At 44.8% G+C, this 24,837-nt stretch overlaps 1 protein-coding gene across 11 annotated transcripts in view; it reads right to left on the reverse strand.

Moving 5' to 3' along the window:
- Positions 1-24,837, reverse strand: part of LOC135540224 (forkhead box protein P1-B-like) — a 246,857-nt gene that overhangs the window by 91,025 nt on the left and 130,995 nt on the right. For 8 of the 11 annotated variants that reach the window (XM_064966720.1, XM_064966719.1, XM_064966721.1 and 5 more), the window contains 2 exons: positions 21,861-22,057; positions 17,663-17,722 (listed from right to left, as the gene is read on the reverse strand). In XM_064966720.1, coding sequence (XP_064822792.1) covers positions 17,663-17,722; positions 21,861-22,046 — 246 coding nt within the window. In that variant the 5' untranslated portion in view covers positions 22,047-22,057. Of the gene's footprint in view, positions 1-17,662; positions 17,723-20,287; positions 20,388-21,860; positions 22,058-24,837 lie in introns of those variants that run through there. The other 3 variants (XM_064966723.1, XM_064966722.1, XM_064966725.1) reach the window with 2 other exon arrangements.

The following is a 24,837-nucleotide window of genomic DNA, read 5'->3' on the forward strand; positions in this document are numbered from 1 at the left end:
AAGGGTAAAAGCCACCATGTCGCGAATAAAATAAAATAAAATGTTATTGGTCACATACACATGGTTAGCAGATGTTATTGCGAATGTAGCGAAATGCTTGTGACCAATGTCTTAAGGACCACGTGCAACACAGCCTGTTTTGCAGATCAAGGAGCCAAGCATTTATATGCTGAAGATAAGATTGAATTACTTATCAGAACTTGAATTTAAAAAAATCAACTATTGTCTGTCTACCACAATTGCAAACCAATTAAAAACAATCCTGGCAGAGAAATTCCTCAGACAGACATTTCACATAATTCCTTAAACAGATTTACTGAGATGTACGCAAGGTTACAAAATTAGCATTTAGAAATGAGGAAAAATAAATATAGTGTTGAGTCTGCAGATAAAAGTTGGTAATTAAGAGTACCCATGATGGTGGAAAACATTTCAAGAATAAACCTCGACTAGTTAGCTTTTTCTCTGTTGCCCTACAGTTATTTTACATTATTCAATCCAAAATACCATCTTTCTGATTCTAACTTTCTTTTTGCATTTTAATGTTTAATAAGGGCCCTCGGCTATCTATGGGCACAATTATTAGATATCCGCAGAGAGAAATTGAAAAATTAATCATACTCTCAATTTTGTACTTCTCTGACACATAGGAAATGGCTCTAAGAGCCGTGCCTTTTCCCCAGTCATATGCTCAGTATGGACACAATCCAATGGTTGACAGGGAATGTTGCTCAGGAGAAAGGACAATTGCATCAATATAGTAATTAAACTATTATTTACAACGTTGGCACGTCTCATATGCCATAACACCACAACACAGATTACACTGTTGCAAGCTGCAATGATTAACGTTTATCCGAAAGAAAATTGAGTGTGTGCATGAATACAAAAAATATGACACAAGTGGGGTAGTGGGGATTGTTATACAGCAGACATTAGGGAAATGACTCCGCCTCTCTCGCTCACTCTAACACACACATTAACACACTGCCAGAAGTATCAGTCACAGTAATGTGTATATTTACACTGTCAACACCTGCACACATACAATTATACTGAAAAGTGTAAAGTGTTGGTTTCATGTTGCATGAGTTGAAATAGAAGACCCCAGAAGTGTTCCATACGCACAAAAAGCTTATTTCTCTCAAATGTTGTGCACAATTTGGTATATCCTTGTTAGTGAGCATTTCTCCTTTACCATGATAATCCATCCACCTGATAGGTGTGACGCTGATATCAAGACGCTGATTGAACAGCATGATCATTACACCGGTTCACCTTGTGCTGGGGATAATAAAAAGCCACTATAAAATGTGCCGATTGTCACACAAAACAATGTCTCAAGTTTTGAGGTAGCATGCAATCGGAATGCTGACTGCGAGAATGTCCACCAGAGCTGTTTCCAGAACATTTAATATTGATTTATCTATCATAAGCCGCCTCCAACGTTGCTATAGAGAATTTGGCAGTACGTCCAAACGGCCTCACATCCTCAGACCATGTGTAACCACGACAGCCCAGGACTTCCACATTTGGCTTTTTCACCTGCGGGATCGTCTGAGACCAGCCACCCAGACAGCTGATGAAACTGTGGGTTTGCACAACCCAACATTTTCTGCACAAACTGTCAGAAACCATCTCAGGGAAATTCATCTGTGTGTTCGTCGTCCTCGTCCTCACCAGGGTTTTGACCTGACTGCAGTTCGGCGTCGTAACCGACTTCAGTGGGCCTTTGATGGCTACTGGCTGGAGAAGTGTGTACTTTACGGATGAAACCCGGTTTCAACAGCACTGGAAAGATGGCAGACAGCGTGTTTTGTGTTGTGTGGGCGAGCGGTTTGCTGATGTCAACGTTGTGAACCATGGTGGTGGTGGAGTTATGGTATGGGCAGGCACAAGCTATGGACAATGAACACAATTTCCTTTTAACGATGCCAACTTGAATGCCCAGAGATACTGTGATGAGATCCTGAGGTACATTGTCGTGCCATTCATCCTCAGCCATCACCTCATGTTTCAGCATGATAATGCACGGCCCCATGTCGCAAGGATCTGTACACATGAAAAAGCTGAAAATGTCCCAATTCTTCCATGACCTGCATACTCACGAGACATGTCACCCATTGAGCATGTTTGGGATGCTCTGGATCGACGTGTGTGACAGCGTGTTCCAGTTCCCGCCAATATCTAGCATCTTTGCATATCCATTGAAGAGGAGTGGGACAACATTCCACAGGCCACAATCAACAGACTGAACAACTCTATGTGAAGGAGATACAGTTGAAGTTGGAAATTTACATACATCTTAGCCAAATACATTTCTACCGATTTTTTCACATTTCCTGACCTTTAATCCTGGTAAAACAGTTAGGATCACCACTGTATTTGAAGAATGTGAAATGTCAGAATAATAGTAGAGATAATTATTTATTTCAGCTTTAATCACATTCCCAGTGGGTCAGAGGTTTACATACACTCAATAAGTATTTGGTAGCATTGCCTTTAAATTGTTTAACTTGGGTCAAACGTTTTGGGTTGCTTTTCACAACCTTTCCACAATAAGTTGGGTGAATTTTGGCTCATTCCTCCTGACAGAGCTGGTGTAACTGAGTCAGGTTTGTAGGCCTCCTTGCTCGCACAAGCTTTTCCAGTTCTGCCAACAAATTTTCTATTGGATCGAGGTCAGGGCTTTGTGATGGCCACTCCAATAACTTGACTTTGTTGTCTTTAAGCCATTTTGCCACAACTTTGGAAGTATGCTTGGTATCAATGTCCATTTGGAAGACCCATTTGCAACCAAGCTTTAACTTCCTGACTGATGTCTTGAGATGTTGCTTCAATAAATCCACATATTTTCCTCCCTCATGATGCCATCTATTTTGTGAAGTGCACCAGTCCCTCCTGCAGCAAAGTACCCCCACAACATGATGCTGCCCCCCCCTGTGCTCCACAGTTGGAATGGTGTTGAAATTCATGCATCCTCCGATACACAACCCAACCAAGCCGCACTGCTTCTTAACACAGCGAGCATCCAACCCGGAAGCCAGCCGCACCAATGTGTCGGAGGAATCACCGTGCACCAGGCAACCTTGGTTAGCGCGCACTGAGCCCGGCCCGCCACAGGAGGCTTCAACTGTATGTTGCAAGGCATGCGGCAAATGGTGGTCACACCAGATAATGACTGGTATTCTGATCCACACCCCTACCTTTTATGGGATCTGTGACCAACAGATGGTGGTCACACCAGATAATGACTGGTATTCTGATCCACACCCCTACCTTTTATGGGATCTGTGACCAACAGATGGTGGTCACACCAGATAATGACTGGTATTCTGATCCACACCCCTACCTTTTATGGGATCTGTGACCAACAGATGGTGGTCACACCAGATAATGACTGGTATTCTGATCCACACTCCTACCTTTTTTACGGGATCTGTGACCAACAGATGGTTGTCACACCAGATAATGACTGGTATTCTGATCCACACCCCTACCTTTTTTACGGGATCTGTGACCAACAGATGGTTGTCACACCAGATAATGACTGGTATTCTGATCCACACCCCTACCTTTTATGGGATCTGTGACCAACAGATGGTGGTCACACCAGATAATGACTGGTATTCTGATCCACACCCCTACCTTTTTTACGGGATCTGTGACCAACAGATGCATATCAGTATTCCCAGTCATGTGAAATCCATAGATTAGGGCCTAATGAATTCATTTCAATTGACTGATTTCTTTAAAGTAACTGTAACTCAGTAAAATCTTTGAAATTGTTGCATCTTGCATTTATATTTTCGTTCTGTGTACATAAAACAAGATAGCTTATGCATTGTAAATGTCCACAGAACAACATTATACAGACACAGGCCCTTTAGCTCTTAGATGGCTAACATTTGTTTCTGTTGTGAATATTGACAGAGTAATCTACCCCACATTCTATTAATGTACTTGTGTGACAAATGTAGGAGTGTAGAATATGTCTATGCTGTGACTGGTGGGAGGCATTTAGTGTACCTGTAGCTGTTAGGCAGATGACAGCAGCCTACCTCTCTGGAGTATGGTACTGAAGAAGCCAATCACTTCCCTACTGTATGTCTCACTCCCAGATGACTCCCGTTGGACATGGACATGCCGTTCCCATGCTCTCCCTCCCCAGAACAGACAGATGGATGGACAGGCAGGGCCTGCTCTCCCGCCCCAGAACAGACAGATGGATGGACAGGCAGGGCCTGCTCTCCCTCCCCAGAACAGACAGATGGATGGACAGGCAGGGCCTGCTCTCCCTCCCCAGAACAGACAGATGGATGGACAGGCAGGGCCTGCTCTCCCTCCCCAGAACAGACAGATGGATGGACAGGCAGGGCCTGCTCTCCCTCCCCAGAACAGACAGACAGATGGAACGGACATGCCGTTCTCATGCTCTCCCTCCTCAGAACAGACAGACAGATGGATGGACAGGCAGGGCCTGCTCTCCCTCCCCAGAACAGACAGATGGATGGACAGGCAGGGCCTGCTCTCCCTCCCCAGAACAGACAGATGGATGGACAGGCAGGGCCTGCTCTCCCTCCCCAGAACAGACAGATGGATGGACAGGCAGGGCCTGCTCTCCCTCCCCAGAACAGACAGACAGATGGATGGACAGGCAGGGCCTGCTCTCCCTCCCCAGAACAGACAGACAGATGGAACGGACATGCCGTTCTCATGCTCTCCCTCCTCAGAACAGACAGACAGATAGATGGACAGGCAGGGCCTGCTCTCCCTCCCCAGAACAGACAGACAGATGGAACGGACATGCCGTTCTCATGCTCTCCCTCCTCAGAACAGACAGACAGATGGATGGACAGGCAGGGCCTGCTCTAAACATTTTCCCAGAAGCAATGCTCCCTTTTCTCCAGTTCCTGTATCCTAGCGCATGTCATCCAACTCTAGTCAAGCAGAAAATAGTCATAAATATTTCTTTCTGCTAGATTTCATATTCGCATTTCACGCAGAGACATGATATTTTCCCCCTACCTCCGGGGAGCACCTAATGCAAAGAACAGTTACTTAAATTCAAGACTCGTTCCCTCAGTAAAATGCAGGACATATTCCCAGTTCTGGAGAAAACAGAGGGCGAGAGAGAAAGAAGGGGGAGAAAAAGCCATTTAGGCATGTCTTATTTTCTGTGCCATTTACTGGCTAGTACTTTCACAGCCATCCCATTACATCATGTCAGAGATTGTAAACAACCAAATAACAACAGCGCAGAGAAGCCCAAAGCTAGAGAGCAACACAACACACATCTCTCCCTGTTCTCCAAAGGGGCTCCCAGCCGGCCTCCTCACAGTGGAGAAAACATTTGTTTTGATTGTCCATTTAAATAATATATATCCTTTTTTTAAGAGAGAGAGAAAGACCGAATGAGGACATATGCAAGTGTTCCTGTGAATGAGTATTTATGGCAGCCGTCATTCACAGGATGCTGGGTGGCAATCACTTTTATTTATGATGAGACATCACATCAGAGGCGTAGCATATCATTCTCTAAATGTAATACAAGCATTCACACGCAGGCCCCTTGTCATTTTTCTCTCAAATAGAGGCCACGTCACTACTGAATGCATCGGAGGTCATTATTAATCACTGATACATACATTGATGGGAAGAGACAAGTCAAATCATCCAATGAGCTCTGAAAGGAGGCAGGGTGAGGGTCCACACAAATATACAGTGCATTGGTAAAGTATTCAGGCCTCTTGACTTTCCCACATTTTGTTACATTACAGCTTTATTCTAAAATTGATTAAATTAAATAAAAATCCCAATCTACACACAACATCCCATAAAGACAAAGTGAAGTTTTTTAGACATTTTTTCCAATTTATTACAAATAATAAACAGAAATACCTTATTTACGTAAGTATTCAGACCCTTTGCAATGAGACTCGAAACTGAGCTCAGGTGCATCCTGTTTCCATTGATCATCCTTGACCTGTTTCTAGTGGAGTCCATCTGTGGTAAATTCAATTGATTGGACATGATTTGGAAAGGTACACACCTGTATATATAAGGTCCCGCAGTTGACAGTGCATGTCAGAGCAAAAAACCAAGCCATGAGGTCGAAGGAATTGTTCATAAAGCTTCGAGACATGATTGTGTCGAGGCACAGATCTGGGGAAGGGTACCAAAGTCTTGGTTTGGAACAACCAAGACTCTTCCTAAAGCTAGCCTTCCGGGACATATTGACCAATCAGGGGAGTAGTGCCTTGGTCAGTGAGGTGACCAAGAACCCGATTGGTCACTGACAGAGTTCCAGAGTTCCTCTGTGGAGATGGGAAAACATTCAAGAAGGACAACCATCTCTGCACCACTCCACTAATCCAGACAGAAGCCACTCCTCAGTAAAAGGCACATGACAGCCCGCTTGGAATTTGCCAAAAGGCACTTAATGACTCTCAGAAAATGAGAAAAAAAGATTCTCTGGTCTGATTAAACCAAGATTGAACTCTTTGGCCTGAATGCCAAGCATCACATCTGGAGGAAACCTGGCACCATCCCTACGGTGAAGCACGGCAGTGGCAGCATCATGCTGTGGGGATGTTCTTCGGCGGCAGGGACTGGGAGACTAGTCAGGATCGTGGGAAAGATGAACGGAGCAAAGTACAGAGAGATGCTTGATGAAAACCTGCTCCAGATCGCTCAGGACCTCAGACTTGGGCGAAGATCCTCCTTCCAACAGGACAACGCCTCTAAGCACACAGCCAAGACAACGCAGGAGTGTCTGACTGTCTCTGAATGTCCTTGAGTGGCCCAGCCAGAGCCTGGACATGAACCTGATCGAACATCTCTGGAGATACCTGAAGTAACTGTGCAGCGATGCCCCCCATCCAACCTGAAAGGACTTCAGAGGTTCTGCAGAGAAGAATGAGAGAAACTCCCCAAATGCAGGTGCCAAGCTTGTAGCGTCATACCCAAGAAGAGTCGAGGCTATAGTCTCTGCCAAAGGTGCTTCAACAAAGTACTGAGTAAAGAGTCTGAATAGTTATGTAAATGTGATATTTCATTATTTTTTGTTTGTAATACATTTCCCATCATTTTTAAAAACCTGTTATTGCTATGTCATTATGGGGTACAGTGTGTAGATTGATGAGCAAAAAAAACGATTGGATCCATTTTAGTATAAGGCGTTAACGTAACAAAATGTGGAAACGGGGTCTGAAGACTTTCCGAAATAACTGTATAATTACCTTTATAGGAGTTCATTTGATTTTACACTGAACAAAAATATAAATTCAAGATTTCAAAGATTTTACTGAGTTACAGATCATATACGGAAATCAGTCAATTTAAATACATTCATTAGGCCAGAATCTATGGTTTTCACATAACTGGGAATACAAATATGCAACTGTTGTTCACAGATTCCTTTTAAAAAAACGTAGGGGAATGGATCAGAATACCAGTATCTGGTGTGACCACCATGTGCCTCATGCAGTGCGACACATCTCCTTTGCATAGAGTTGATCAGGCTGTTAATTGTGGCCTATGGAATGTTGTCCCACTCCTCTTCAATGGCTGTGCAAAGTTTCTGGCTATTGTCGGGAACTGGAACACACTGTCGTAGCATCCCAAACATGCTCAATGTGTGACATGTTGGGTTAGTATGAAGTTCTTGGAAAAACTGGGTCATTTTCAGCTTTTTCATGCTGAAACATGAGGTGATGTGGGTGGATGAATGGCACGACAGTGGGCCTGAGGACCTCTTCACGGTATCTCTGTGCATTCTAATTGCCATCGATAAAATGCAATTGAGTTTGTTGTCCATAGCTTATGCCTGTCCATACCATAACCACACCGCCACCATGGGGCACTCTGTTCACAACATCAGCAAAATTTCTGGCAACAGCTATGGTGGGCAATCCTGCAGTCAGCATGACAATTGAACGCTACCTCAAAACTTGAGACATCTGTGGCATTGTGTTGTGTGACAAAACTGCACATTTTAGAGTGGCCTTTTATTGTCCCCAGCATAAGGTGCACCTTGGTAATGATTATGCTGTTTAATCAGCTTCTTGATATTCCACACCTGTCAGGTGGATGGATTATCTTGGCAAAGGAGAAATGCTCACTAACAGGGATGTAAACAAATTTGTGTACAACATTTGAGAGAAATAAGCTTTTTGTGCACATGGAACATTTCTGGGATATTTTATTCAGCTCAGGATCAAAAGTTTACGTATTGCCTATTCTATTTTTATTCAGTATAGAGTTCAGTCATTTGTCATATTTGTCCTTTCATGATAACAAAGGGAAAAAAATGGTTAAAGAAATAATTATTGTTCATGTCTCATTGTATATTCACTACTCATAACCTGCCTCCATGCTAACCCTGAGAAACATGGTCTCCCTATCACCACTAACGGCCTCTACGTTAGAGATCCTAACGACCTGCGTGAAGAGACCAAGGCCAGTTCTTCATATATCTCCACTAGAGCACTGCATAGTGACTTAATGAAGCTGACATGTCTGTGCCTCTCTTTTTATGGTCTATCCTACAGAGGCCATTTCCCAGCTAGTTAGTACACCATAAGCATTAGGATCACAGCAACTGATGCTGGTGAGACTGTGTCAGTGGTGTAACAGGTTTACAAAATAAAGAATGATTTCCCAAACCCTCTGCACACACAACATCACCAACCAAAAGTTATAAATCCTCTGTGCTCACTGCTCTATTCTGTGACAGAGAGAATTGCTGGGTAGGGAAGAGGCAAACAAAAAGGGTGAGGGAGAAAATATATATATTTTTTTTGCCATTTGCAATGGTGGACCATTAGGCAGAAGAGGCAATTGCATCAGGCCTCACATCATCAAGGGGCCTCGTGAGCTGGTCATATATATATATTTTTTTACTATTCCAGTAATCTTTTTTATTATATACAGTACCAGTCAAAAGTTTGGAGTTCTACAATGTAGAAAATAGTAAAATAAAGAAAAACCCTTGAATGAGTAGGTGTGTCCAAATTTTTGACTGGTACTGTATATAATTTCTCTGATTGAGGGCCCCGCATACTCCGCTCGAGGCATCCCCAACCTAGCCCACCCCGACAATTGACCCGCTGTCATGGGCTGCTCAGCTCATCGCTCTCATTCTGTCTTACTTCAGCAAGTTGGTTCAGCAACTGCAAAATCTGCAGGAAGCTTAAAAGTTACAATGGAAATAGTTGGAAGGGGGGGTTTTGTCTGGCCACTGTGCCCAGGTTAATGAGGCTACATTGCTGACAAAAAAGGCCTCCAAAAATTTAAATAAATCCATACAGCTGAATAATAATTAATAATATAGATCAATACTTTATTTCCATACATATACAAATATTTTTCTCAGAATAGTAGAAACAAGTGTCATTAATCACCCACGGACTAGTTCATTATAATGGACTATTCTACCCTGACTGAGTTCCCGTGCATTGTTTCACACGATATGATAGCAAACATGACTTTCATCGAAATGAACTTGCAGCAATGAGGCGCTTTCAGAACGGGGCAGATAAAAAAAATAATAATAATAATTTTCACAGAAAAATTCAATCTTAAAGCATTTCTTTAGTAAAAAGACAGGTGATGCTGATAATACTGCCTTTGTTGTCGAGGCAGGGGCCATGTACAGTACGTGTAGCACATGTATCTGCTGCTGTCTGGTTAAAAAGAGTATGGCATGTCATACTCCTTTTGGCCAGACAGCATCAGATACATGAGCTACATATAGAAAGACAGAGGGGCGCCGTTTCCCTCACTCGGATGCTTTCTTCGGTGAGATCGTTTCAACCACTTGGAAGCTGGAAATATTTTTGGATGAACGTGCAAAGGTAATCTACTTTCTGTAGTAATTTGTTTAACAAACAGATGAAAACATGACTGGTTGTGTTCATGATTGTGTTCATGGCACATACATTTTTATTGTCAAATTACATGTCTTTACTATATAACCCCTAAAAAAATACATTGTAGACCCATGGGGGAGGGGGCTCAGACTGGCCTCTGTCTCAAGCCTCCAAATCACTAAGTCTGCCCTTGACCGTTTGGTACCATCAGGCAGCTAACCCATTTAGAGGCATTTTGAGCCCTTTAAGAAACAGGCGGCAGGCACATTCTTCACAAGTTGCTCTGGGGAGCAATATCACAAGCTTGCGTGTTGCTAACAGATGCCTGGCAGGAGTAAACAGGCGTTGTGCTGCCATCACTTTGCTCCCCTCCAGACTCCAGCTCTTCTCTTCCCTCTCTGTCACCCAGCATGCCCAGTTTCAGATCTGGGGTCTGACGGCGTGAATGAACATTGACGTCTGTTTTCCACAGTGTGGCGCGTAGATTATTAATAAAATATAAAAAGCAAGTATCACTACACCGCTTTTGCATTAGCAGGCTAGTACCTCCATTGGTAATCCATCCCGCCAACCCCGATACACACATTCACACACACACACACACACACGCACGCACGCACGCACGCACATACGCACGACACACACACACACACACACACACACACACACACACACACACACACACACACACACACACACACACACACACACACACACACACACACACACACACACACACACACACCCTATGTATCTGTGTACTGTTGTGGCCTCTGAAACCCAAATAGATGCTTTAATCTGAGGCAAATGCAGTTGCAAGGATTAGGGCTTTATTGAAACAAATAAGTGTTTTAATGGGAGAAAGATCCAGTTTCAATTTCAATAGCTCGTTTAACCCTTATCTGCCAAATTCCTTAGGGCCCCTTCTATGTTAATGGGATCTACATTGCACTTGCATTGGGGGTGTTAACAAGCACAGCCTATTAATATTAATTACCCATACGTTTTCTGTGTAGGAAATACTTTCTTGATACATATTTACTCTAACTTTATCCCTAATAAATTGGGTCAAATTGGCCATCCTAAAAGGCTAGTTTCTCCAAAAAAGGCATTATTATTCAACTAGATGTAAACATTCCATTCCACTGAATAGTTTTTTTGTTTAAAGAGTGTTTTGACAATGGCTATTAAAACCAGCCATGTTTGGGCTTGTACTTTCCCAACCCAAGCCTCCCGAGGCCCTGTTAAAATGGTTCCTTATTTACAAAACTAAACACACAATCTGCTCAACAAAAACAGACCAATACCAGTGTGTGTGTGTGTGTGTGCGTGTGTGTTGGTGTGTGAGCATACGTGTGTGTGTGTGTGCGATCGGGAGGTTTAGGGATGGGTTTGTGAGTATTACTTTAAATAACACATCATCGATGCATTTAGTCAAAACCCTAGTCAGTTCAGCCCTCCTAATAAGCCATCTAATAATGAACCAACACAGATGTGTTTCCCTGTCTGACTCTCCACACTAGCTGCTTCAGACACCTACTCAGAAGTTTACAGTTTCCCTCTTCAGCACTAACGCACAGACACGGCCATCATCCGGGTGCCCCACAATGAGAGCCACTTCAGGCTTCCTAATGATCCCAGCATACACGCCCATAATTTACATAGAAAGCAGTGGCCACACTGACCCAACATTACACACTAGATGCATTTAGTGGAGTAGGTCGAGAAGTTCCTCGGTGTCCACATCACTAAGGAATTAACATGGTCCGCACACACCAACAGTCGTGAAGTAGGCACGACAACACCTCTTCCCCTCAGGAGGATGAAAAGATTTGGCATGGGCCCACACATCTTGACTGGCTGCATCCCTGCTTGGTATGGCAACTGCTTGGCATCCGACCGCAAGGCGCTGCAGTGGCTAGTGCGTATGGCCCAGTACATCACTTGGGCCGAGCTCCCTACCATCCAGGACATCTATACCAAGCGGTGTCAGAGAGGAAGGCCCTAATAATGTTCAAAGAGTCCAGCAAATCTGGAAGCGAAAGAAACGCACACCTGTTTAGGCGAGGTGCTGGCTAGCGGAGTAGAACACTTAAAAAATAATCTGCGGCCAACAAGGCAGAGTTCATCTCAGCCTATGCCTCCCTCCAGTCCCTCGACTTCTTGGCACTGACGGAAACATGGATCACCACAGATAACACTGCTACTCCTACTGCTCTCTCTTCGTCCGCCCACGTGTTCTCGCACACCCCGAGAGCTTCTGGTCAGCGGGGTGGTGGCACCGGGATCCTCATCTCTCCCAAGTGGTCATTCTCTCTCTCTCCCCTTACCCATCTGTCTATCGCCTCCTTTGAATTCCATGCTGTCACAGTTACCAGCCCTTTCAAGCTTAACATCCTTATCATTTATCGCCCTCCAGGTTCCCTCGGAGAGTTCATCAATGAGCTTGATGCCTTGATAAGCTCCTTTCCTGAGGACGGCTCACCTCTCACAGTCCTGGGCGACTTTAACCTCCCCACGTCTACCTTTGACTCATTCCTCTCTGCCTCCTTCTTTCCACTCCTCTCCTCTTTTGACCTCACCCTCTCACCTTCCCCCCCTACTCACAAGGCAGGCAATACGCTCGACCTCATCTTTACTAGATGCTGTTCTTCCACTAACCTCATTGCAACTCCCCTCCAAGTCTCCGACCACTACCTTGTATCCTTTTCCCTCTCGCTCTCATCCAACACTTCCCACACTGCCCCTACTTGGATGGTATCGCGCCGTCCCAACCTTCGCTCTCTCTCCCCGCTACTCTCTCCTCTTCCATCCTATCATCTCTTCCCTCTGCTCATACCTTCTCCAACCTATCTCCTGATTCTGCCTCCTCAACCCTCCTCTCTTCCCTTTCTGCATCCTTTGACTCTCTATGTCCCCTATCCTCCAGGCCGGCTCGGTCCTCCCCCCCTCCTCCCTCTCTGCAGATGACTTCGTCAACCATTTTGAAAAGAAGGTCGACGACATCCGATCCTCGTTTGCTAAGTCAAACGACACCGCTGGTTCTGCTCACACTGCCCTACCCTGTGCTCTGACCTCTTTCTCCCTCTCTCTCCAGATGAAATCTCGCTTCTTGTGACGGCCGGCCGCCCAACAACCTGCCCGCTTGACCCTATCCCCTCCTCTCTTCTCCAGACCATTTCCGGAGACCTTCTCCCTTACCTCACCTCGCTCATCAACTCATCCCTGACCGCTGGCTACGTCCCTTCCGTCTTCAAGAGAGCGAGAGTTGCACCCCTTCTGAAAAAACCTACACTCGATCCCTCCGATGTCAACAACTACAGACCAGTATCCCTTCTTTCTTTTCTCTCCAAAACTCTTGAACGTGCCGTCCTTGGCCAGCTCTCCCGCTATCTCTCTCAGAATGACCTTCTTGATCCAAATCAGTCAGGTTTCAAGACTAGTCATTCAACTGAGACTGCTCTTCTCTGTATCACGGAGGCGCTCCGCACTGCTAAAGCTAACTCTCTCTCCTCTGCTCACATCCTTCTAGACCTATCGGCTGCCTTCGATACTGTGAACCATCAGATCCTCCTCTCCACCCTCTCCGAGTTGGGCATCTCCGGCGCGGCCCACGCTTGGATTGCGTCCTACCTGACAGGTCGCTCCTACCAGGTGGCGTGGCGAGAATCTGTCTCCTCGCCACGCGCTCTCACCACTGGTGTTCCCCAGGGCTCTGTTCTAGGCCCTCTCCTATTCTCGCTATACACCAAGTCACTTGGCTCTGTCATAACCTCACATAGTCTCTCCTATCATTGCTATGCAGACGACACACAATTAATCTTCTCCTTTCCCCCTTCTGATGACCAGGTGGCGAATCGCATCTCTGCATGTCTGGCAGACATATCAGTGTGGATGACAGATCACCACCTCAAGCTGAACCTCGGCAAGAAGGAGCTGCTCTTCCTCCCGGGGAAGGACTGCCCGTTCCATGATCTCGCCATCACGGTTGACAACTCCATTGTGTCCTCCTCCCAGAGCGCTAAGAACCTTGGCGTGATCCTGGACAACACCCTGTCGTTCTCAACCAACATCATGGCAGTGGCCCGTTCCTGTAGGTTCATGCTCTACAACATCCGCAGAGTACGACCCTGCCTCACACAGGAAGCGGCGCAGGTCCTAATCCAGGCACTTGTCATCTCCCGTCTGGATTACTGCAACTCGCTGTTGGCTGGGCTCCCTGCCTGTGCCATTAAACCCCTACAATTCATCCAGAACGCCGCAGCCCGTCTGGTGTTCAACCTTCCCAAGTTCTCTCACGTCACCCCGCTCCTCCGCTCTCTCCACTGGCTTCCAGTTGAAGCTCGCATCCGCTACAAGACCATGGTGCTTGCCTACGGAGCTGTGAGGGGAACGGCACCGCAGTACCTCCAGGCTCTGATCAGGCCCTACACCCAAGCAAGGGCACTGCGTTCATCCACCTCTGGCCTGCTCGCCTCCCTACCACTGAGGAAGTACAGTTCCCGCTCAGCCCAGTCAAAACTGTTCGCTGCTCTGGCCCCCCAATGGTGGAACAAACTCCCTCACGACGCCAGGACAGCGGAGTCAATCACCACCTTCCGGAGACACCTGAAACCCCACCTCTTCAAGGAATACCTAGGATAGGATAAGTAATCCTTCTCACCCCCCTTAATGATTTAGATGCACTATTGTAAAGTGGCTGTTCCACTGGATGTCAGAAGGTGAATTCACCAATTTGTAAGTTGCTCTGGATAAGAGCGTCTGCTAAATGACTTAAATGTAAATGTAAATGTAAAAGAGTCCAGCCACCCAAGTCATTGACTGTCTCTCTACTACCTCACAGCCAAGCTATACCGATGCACCAAGTCCGGAACCAACAGGACCCTGAACAGCTTCTATCCCCAAGCCATAAGAGTGCTAAATACACTACATGATCAAAAGTATGTGGACACTGATCGTTGAACATCTCATTTCAAAATCATGGGCATTAATATGGAGTTGGTCCCCCCCTTTGCAGCTATAACAGCCTCCACTCTTCTGGGAAGGCTTTCCACTAGATGCTGCAGGGAATTGCTTCAATTCAGTCACAAGAGCTTTAATGAGGTCGGGCACTGATGTTGGGCGATTAGGCCTCACTCACAGTCGTCGTTCCAATTCATCCTAAAGCTGTTCGATGGGGTTGAGGTCAGGGCTCTTTGTCCTGGCCAGGCAAATTCTTCCACACCAATCTTGACAAACCATTTCTGTATGCTGAATCAGGAAAGGGCCTTCCCCAAACTATAGCTACAAAGCTGGAAGCACAGAATCGTCTAGAATTGTCTAGAATATAGCGTTAAGATTTAATTTTACTGGAACTATGGGGTTTAGCTCAAACCATGAAAAACAGCCCCAGACCATTATTCCTCTTCCACCAAACTTTACAGTTGGCACTATGCACGGGGGCTGGTAGCGTTCCCTTGGCATCCTCCAAACCCAGATTTGTTCCGTCGGACACCCAGATGGTGAAGCGTGATTCATCACTCCAGAGAACGCATTTCTACTGCTCCAGAGTCCAATGGCTGCGAGCCTTACACCACTCCAGCCGACGCTTAGCATTGCTTGATCTTAGGCTTGTGTGTGCCTGCTCGACCATGGAAACTCCTTTAATGAAGCCCCTGACGAACAGTTATTGTGCTGATGTTGCTTCCAGAGGCAGTTTGGAACTCGGTAGTGAGTGTTGCAACCGAGGACAGACGATTTTTACGCACTATGTGCTTCAGCACTTGGCTGTCCCGTTCTCTGAGCCTGTGTGGCCTACCACTTTGCGGCTGAGCCGTTGTTGCTCCTAGACGTTTCCACTTCACCGTTACATCATCCTGATAAATACGGGATACAAAACAATACACCTTCCACTACAAATCTGTCGTTCTGCCCCTGAACATGCAGTTAACCCACTGTTCCTAGGCCGTCATTGAAAATAAGAATTTGTTCTTAACTGACTTGCCTAGTTAAATAAATAAAACAATTAAACATTACACCCCATCCTGACCGTTTGACCTGAAATCCATTATCCCTGTGTTTCATGGGGCCAGGGTTAGCTACAGTATAGTATGGAGCGACTTACCTTGCAGCGTTACAGGCTTGTTGGGGCATGAGGGAAGTTAAGAGTCTCTCTGATGACCTCATTGTCAAACAACTCCTCAGATCCCCCCCCCCCATCTGCCCAAATGAACCAGCCCCGGGAGGGTGTGTAAACAGGATGTCAACCCATGGATCAGTCAACTATTTTAAACTTAGGGGTTTGGTATGGTATGCAAACATGCAACCTGTGCTGCATCTCTCTCTGCTGCAGATCGTCTCACTGGCTGAAAGGACATGCTTAAGGTACACTTAACAAAATGGATGATTTCATGAGCTTGCCATTTTGGTGCTGCTAATGTGTTTACCTCCAAAACTCAGGAAGAAAACTCAACAAGACATGACAAAAGGCTTCAGAAGTTATACTGGGATAGACTAAACAGATCTCTCTTCCCTGGGAGAAAAATATATTGCATGTAACAATTAACTAGACTCAAAAAGCAATATGGTTCAATTGCGGAAGGCTTAGGAATCGACAAAAACAGTGATGAAGTTTTCTTGTGACACATGGCGTGTTTTTTCTAATTATCTTTTCCAATTTCTACATACAAGCACATTACTGTTCAATTTTCACCTCCATCAGTATGATTATTAATCAGATCACACATCAATTGCCAGAACCACCCAAGAAATTCAGCCTGTAATAAAACTGTCATCTGCTCCACTATAAAGACAGATGCTGTGAGTTGTGTGATAACATAATTAAACTGTTCTGGGAGGGATTCCATACAATTATTCAAATTGGAAGAGCACTATCGTTTTACCAACAAAGCAATTTAGGGCAATATGCAGTGTCATAACACTGATGTTATCCGTTCTCCCAGATTTCCAATAAGTTGGAGCCTCTACCGTCCCAGCCCGATCTGACAATATGAACAGTTTACAAGCAGATACCTGAGAGCACTGAGAGATGAAGGAAAGACAATCCACAGCATTACACAGGTTGCTGCGAGTGACACAGAAACAGAGCAGTGTGTATCCTTTTAACATGATCCTCTCTGAGATGAGGAGGGGTGTGTGTGTGTGTGTGCATTGACTGCAACCCTCAGGAAGCAAACACACAATGAGAGAATAATGCTTCATAGCCTTTGGACACCAACCACACAGAGAAACAAGCCCTTTGTCACACCTATTGGTTATGCAGTACTGAGCAGATATACTGCTGTGAGAAAACAAAAAGCTGAATTGCTGAATTTAATTGAATTAAAATGTGTGGTGATAACGAGTGTTTTTTACTTGTAGTAAAGAGGGGTGGTTCTGTTCCACTGAACTCCACAGTAAAGTGGACGCAATCAGCAGCCAGCGGTCCAGCAGCATGAGAGCTGCTCTGAGCTCACCTCTGACCTGATGATTTTAACCTTTCTGATCTAAATGCCAGTTAGTCTGACCACTAGTCTGCTCTACTGACCAGGACACAGGACTCAGCAGCCCTGGCCCTGCTACACTGTACTGTACAGGGCTGGACTGGGCCTGGTTGTCTACTCTACAGTACAGGGTTGGCAATGTGGGAGAAAGTCATGTGAGTCTTCTTATCACTTAGCAATTCCTCCTCCGGTGAGTAGAGTTCAGTGATGATAGACACACAGACAGACAGACAACCAAGGCTGTGCTGAGCAGTGTGTGTGTGTGTCGAGAGGGACCTTGTTATAGTTTATATTATGCAAACAGCTGACCTGTTTCTGCAGCTCCATGTGAAGAGCCAAAGTGTTCCTCTCCAGACAGTACTGATGGCCCTGCTCCAACACAGAAGAGAAATTAAAGAAGAAAAAAGTTGGTTTGCCTTATCTTGCGATTTGTGACAAAGCTTTAGAGAACTTGTCTGACAAAGAAGCCTGGATCGATATTTCTTCTGTAAAGAAAAAGCAATGATTCATCTGGCTGTTGTTCTTTTTCTGATGATATTGTTGGCGTGTACACTGAGTGGACAAAACATTATGAACACCTGCTCTTTCCATGACATAGACTGACCAGGTCAATCCAGGTGAAAGATATGATCCCTTATTGATGTCACATGTTAAATCCACTTCAATCAGTGTAGATGAAGGGGAGGAGACAGGTTAAATAAGGATTGTTAAGCATTGAAACAATTGGGACATGGATTGTGTATGTGTGCCATTCAGAGGGTGAAGGGCAAGACAAAGGATTGAAGTGCCTTTGAACAGGGTATGGTAGTAGGTGCCAGATTCACCGGTTTGTGTCAAGGACTGCAACGCTGCTGGGTTTTTCACGCTCAACAATTTCCCATGTGTATTAAGAATGGTCCACCACCCAATGGACATCCAGCCAACTTGACACAACTTTGGGAAGCATTGGAGTAAACATGGTCCAGCATCCCTGTGCGACACCTTGTAGAGTCCATGCACTGACGAATCGAGGCTGTTCTGAGAGCAATAGGTGGGGCAACTCAATATTCTGAATGTTTTGTACACTCAGTGTATTTTCTAGAGAAGCCAGATTTTTGGAGGCCACAGTCTGCATTGTTTAATATTTCCACCACATGTTTATGTAAGGCCTTTAAGCTTGCCAGATAACGTAATTTTCCTCATGATCATCTTTTCCTGCAAAGTTTATTGAAGCCTGCAGCTCAGGGGGTGTCTGTTCCTAGTGCTGAGGGTAAAAGTGTGTTCAATATTAGGAAGGTGTTCTTAATGTTTTGTACACTCAATGTATTTTCTATCACTGAGGAATATTTGAGGAATCTCTCAAACTTCATTAAAAGGACACCTCTAAGAGACAGGATATTAATATTTAATACTCCACAGTTATATCAGCTGAATCCAATTTCTAGCAGAGGAATCGGTTGCTTGCATAAACATGTGCAAGATTACGAATGCAATGCCTAAATCAACCATAAATCACAATCAACAACAGTACATGTAGTAACTTGAATGTGCAGGAGTCAACAGCAGCCTACAGTATCTAATTGTTCAATCACATCATCACTATGACTGCCTGCGTGTCGATGTGGTTGGCTGCGTCTGGTCTAATCTGTGACTGCTCCTTTGGACATCGGAACTTCCTCTTGCAAAATCAATAACAACAAAACAAACGGAAAACCCACAAATGTTTAGCTATTGCAAAAACACAGCCCCTTTTTAAAAATATATTTGTCTTTATGATGTCTATAATCTTCACTTCCTCATTAAAGGGATTTCTGAAAACCACAACTTCTGCTCCATCAGCAAAAAAGTTGAGAGAAAACATAAAAGAAAGGAGTCATATTGAGAAAATATAGGGTGCAAACCTTCTGTTTGGTTGACACAACAATACACTATATTTATCCACCAAATGGGAACATTTCTGTTCAAACATAAAATGTGTCTATACAGTGAATGACCAATAATGGGAAACCACTTCGATTGGAGATTTAGATAAGCCAGGAGAGCATCTTGTTTCTGCAGAGGTATTACAGCCCAGTATTTGTCTTACTAATAGAGATGTTTAAAGCAAGCTTATGGTCCACTTCCCCCAAATCTGACTGGTCTACAAGATGAATTCCCCTGTCAGAATCAAGATGATCAAACAGATCACAATTATTGTATCCCCTATCTTTATTAATGAGCACTGTCTTCCACAGTTATGTTCCCTAATAAGAATAAATGGTATACCACCACCAGGTTTGTTGTTCACCCTGACTCAGGGGTGAACAAAAAAATCTAGATTGATTTCTGCATCACCAAAAGGGAAATGGTGTCTTGGATGTTTCTTAAGAGTAGCCCACATATCTGTCAAGTTCCCCCCTATATTAGCACAACCAGCAAATAAAACGTAAAAGACAGACTGCAAAATGCCACAAAAGTAAAAGTTATCAAGTAATTGAGCGAAGATCTTAATGCCCATGGGACAATTAACATGGTTCATGATGCATGAATGAAAATCCTGGGTTAGCATAATGGGAGAATAAAAACACAGACGCATTCCCCCAGAATTCTCCACTGGTAAGTACCCTATCAAAGGAGAACGTCAGGAGCGGAGAATGAGACATCTCGTCCTTCATCCCGAACCATGCACCATTTATCACACAGAACAATTCATCCATCCGCCTCTCTCTCTCCATCATAAACCGTATGGTACGCCACAGAAATTAACCATGGGCTTTCTTTGTTCAAAGGGACAAACAGAAAGAAAAACATCTACCATTTATTGAAATGAATAGGAAAAAATTCTACAGGACTAAATTTACAAGTAATAATGTAATTATTTCTACATTATTTTCCTAAATGACTGATCTGAGAGAATCATTATCCCATCCATATGACCAGAGAACAGAGACCAGTGTCGGACAGTTGGCTCTTTACCTTGGGTGAAGGATTTTCTCTCTCTCTCTCCTTGGTGTCAAGTGTGCATCCATGCCCCATTTCCCTGCTCTCTCTCTCCCTCTCGTCTGCCTCACATTCATCAAAGTTGTAACCCCTGTTGTCTTTGCACAGCGAATCAGAATGCGCCCCTGGCAAAGAATGAAGGAAAAGTCAACAGGAATTAAGTTTCAGTGCAACTGTTTACTCAACTGTGGCCCGCAGTTATTGAAATTGTATCCATGGTTTTGTGCGACTACTGCAGTAATGAATTCAGTATGGCTGTGATTTTCTCACTGACGACATGTTAATGTTGAGCTGGAGAAAATAAGGGAGACGGCTAGAACAGCAGTGATGGAGGGGAGAGGAGGGAGGGACAGCCATGTGGAGTAGACCACCTATAGGTCTAACAAGTAAAGGACGTTAGCAGACATCTTTATTTGTCTACTTTTTCTATTATTGCTGAAGGAATTATTGTAAATTGTGCATTTGCAACTTTGCTGGTGTTAATGTTACTGGCTTGCAACAAATCACAAACCTGTGATTTCTTGGGCTATTATTCACAATGTGCTGTACGTGTTCACAAGCTGATTGCTTCAAACGAATTACTTCAAACGAATTACTGTTATTTTTGTTGTGACAAAATGCATGTTTCAGCATGGTTCTTTACCTCATACAGATGTTGATAGATATACTGTGACAACAGGCAGCAACAAAAGAGGCTGTGCATCATGACTAAACTGCTCTTGACAACAACCCCAGTCATTCTTCAATGCCAAGACAGCATGAGACACAGTGATCTTTTCAATGCTGTTTCCTTAAACACGCTGTCGTGTGGCACACATAACACTGACACCAACAGAAAGAGCTTGTCTGTTTCCCTCAAGTCTCAGATGCTGAAAATGTTTTGGGCTTCACTAATAATAAATTTACCGCCATTCTATGGGCCTCATTGGTTGGACACAGAGGAGTGTGGCATTAGTTGTGAGTGTGAGGCGTGTTTACAAAGAGCTAAGGGAAAATACTGTCAGCCCATTGCATAGCACAGCACTCCAACTGTCCGAGAATCGTGTGGCACCTATACACTTAAAATACGTTGACCTACCTCAACAAAAACTTCACCAAAATGAAGAAGCTGCATAATACACTAAACATGTCCGCATCCAAACACACAATCATTGAGAGCACTACCCTCTCTTTAAACATTCAAAACACTCTCCAATATACATAAATAATAATCATGTGTTTATGTACTTGATGTACTTTGGGTCGGGATTAAATATTAACAGGCACTTTAGCGGGGATAGGGACTGCTGTTGCCATGGGAATTATCCACTCATTTTGACATTATTTTCATTAGGCCAACGTTGATACAGTCCCAAAAGGTTTTGCATGTCAGCAATCAAGTTGTGAAGATATAAGACTTTCAAAAAGCAAATAGTAACTTGATTGCTGACATGCAAAACATTTTTAGGACTGTAACAACAGTGAAATAATGAAACAAATACCAAAAGAGAGTTTTTGAAGGGATTATTCCTTTAATTAAGACAGGTGTGAAGAGAGGAACCTAGTTGACCTGCTGCTGCTGGAGATGGATCAGGTCAGCTGCCATGACGTCCACTGCCGTGGCGCTGTTGGGCCTCGCGTCCCTGGACCCGTCCTCCCTGGACCCGTCCTCCCTGGACCAGTCATCCACGCTCGCTGCTCTGTTCTGACTGGCTGGACCATTGCTTGTCGCCTCGGTCCCAGATTCTTGCATCATGACTTAAAAACCTGAGACAGTAGGAGAAACAGCTGTTAAAACAAGGCACAGTACAGGGGATACAGTACGTTCTAAACAGGACCAAACTGTAAATGTGTACTTTCCTTCCCACACGACTTCACTTCTATAACAGGTTTTTCTATTGGTTCATTCCTGACTGTTTCTTGTTTGTTTGTTTGTTTGCACTGTATTCATAGACTCTCCTTCCACTGGGTGATGAACTAGTCTTTTGCTTTGTCTTTCTGGACTGGATACTTGCAGATGACATGTCCGTACTGGGCTGGAGGAAGGAGCATGGATCAGGTTTTGTTAGTGTTCTGCTTCACGGCTGTGTGGAAAGCAGGGGATAAAAACACACATCTGAGAGAAACCTAACCTCAGTGAGGCAAAGCAATGGAGTCCAAGAAAACACTCACCCTCACAAACAAAACACTTTCTATGGAAATTGATATATTTACTCCCAGAAGAACCACGCAGAATGGCTTTTTAATGGGAAACAGGTCCAACGGGTGGGCGTGCCTGCCTGCCAAAGGATCTCCATGAGAAATATCCATTTTAAAACACTCAAATCCTATGCGGTGCTCAATTAATACCAACAAATCAAATCAAATTTTATTTGTCACATACACATGGTTAGCAGATGTTAATGCGAGTGTAGCGAAATGCTTGTGCTTCTAGTTCCGACAATACAGTAATAACCAACAAGTAATCTAACTAACAATTCCAAAACTACTACCTTATAGACACAAGTGTAAGGGGATAAAGAATATGTACATAAAGATATATGAATGAGTGATGGTACAGAGCAGCATAGGCAAGATACAGTAGATGGTATTGAGTACAGTATAAACATATGAGATGAGTATGTAAACAAAGTGGCATAGTTAAAGTGGCTAGTGATACATGTATTACATAAAGAGGCAGTAGATGATATAGAGTACAGTATATACGTATACATATGAGATGAATAATGTAGGGTATGTAAACATTATATTAGGTAGCATTGTTTAAAGTGGCTAGTGATATATTTTACATCATTTCCTATCAATTCACATTATTAAAGTGGCTGGAGTTGAGTCAGTGTGTTGGCAGCAGCCACTCAATGTTAGTGGTGGCTGTTTAACAGTCTGATGGCCTTGAGATAGAAGCTGTTTTTCAGTCTCTCGGTCCCAGCTTTGATGCACCTGTACTGACTTCGCCTTCTGGATGATAGCGGGGTGAACAGGCAGTGGCTCGGGTGGTTGTTGTCCTTGATGATCTTTATGGCTTTTCTGTGACATCGGGTGGTGTAGGTGTCCTGGGGGGCAGGTAGCAGGTAGCCCCCGGTGATGCGTTGTGCAGACCTCACTACCCTCTGGAGAGCCTTACGGTTGTGGGCGGAGCAGTTGCCGTACCGGGATGCTCTCGATTGTGCATCTGTAGAAGTTTGTGAGTGCTTTTGGTGACAAGCCGAATTTCTTCAGCCTCCTGAGGTTGAAGAGGCGCTGCTGCGCCTTCTTCACGATGCTGTCTGTGTGGGTGGACCAATTTAGTTTGTCTGTGATGTGTACGCCGAGGAACTTAAAACTTACTACCCTCTCCACTACTGTTCCATCGATGTGGATAGGGGGGTGTTCCCTCTGCTGTTTCCTGAAGTTCACAATCATCTCCTTAGTTTTGTTGACGTTGAGTGTGAGGTTATTTTCCTGACACCACACTCCGAGGGCCCTCACCTCCTCCCTGTAGGCCGTCTCGTTGTTGTTGGTAATCAAGCCTACCACTGTTGTGTCGTCCGCAAACTTGATGATTGAGTTGGATGCGTGCGTGGCCACGCAGTCGTGGGTGAACAGGGAGTACAGGAGAGGGCTCAGAACGCACCATTGTGGGGCCCCAGTGTTGAGGATCAGCGGGGTGGAGATGTTGTTGCCTAACCTCACCACCTGGGGGCGGCCCGTCAGGAAGTCCAGTACCCAGTTGCACAGGGCGGGGTTGAGACCCAGGGTCTCGAGCTTGGAGGGCACTATGGTGTTGAATGCCGAGCTGTAGTCGATGAACAGCATTCTCACATAGGTATTCCTCTTGTCCAGATGGGTTAGGGCAGTGTGCAGTGTGGTTGAGATTGCATCGTCTGTGGACCTATTTGGGCGGTAACCAAATTGGAAAGGGTCTAGGGTGTCAGGTAGGGTGGAGGTGATATGGTCCTTGACTAGTCTCTCAAAGCACTTCATGATGACGGAAGTGAGTGCTACGGGGCGGTAGTCATTTAGCTCAGTTACCTTAGCTTTCTTGGGAACAGGAACAATGGTGGCCCTCTTGAAGCATGTGGGAACAACAGACTGGGATAGGGATTGATTGAATATGTCCGTAAACACACCAGCCAGCTGGTCTGCGCATGCTCTGAGGGCGCGGCTGGGGATGCCGTCGGGGCCTGCAGCCTTGCGAGGTTTAACACGTTTAAATGTTTTCCCACGTCGGCTGCAGTGAAGGAGAGTCCGCATGTTTTGGTTGCGGGCCGTGTCCGTGGCACTGTATTGTCCTCAAAGCGGGTTATTTAGTCTGCCTTTGAGCAAGACATCCTGGTCCGTGACGGGGCTGGTTTTCTTTTTGTAATCCGTGATTGACTGTAGACCCTGCCACATACCTCTTGTGTCTGAGCCATTGAATTGAGATTCTACTTTGTTGTTGTTTGATGCAATACGAAACATATTCCAGTCCACGTGATGGAAGCAGTCTTGGAGTGTGGAATCAGCTTGGTCGGACCAGCGTTGAACTGACCTCAGCGCGGGAGCTTCTTGTTTTAGTTTCAGTCTGT

Source organism: Oncorhynchus masou, chromosome 5, assembly GCF_036934945.1.
Source record: "Oncorhynchus masou masou isolate Uvic2021 chromosome 5, UVic_Omas_1.1, whole genome shotgun sequence".
NCBI lineage: Eukaryota > Metazoa > Chordata > Actinopteri > Salmoniformes > Salmonidae > Oncorhynchus > Oncorhynchus masou.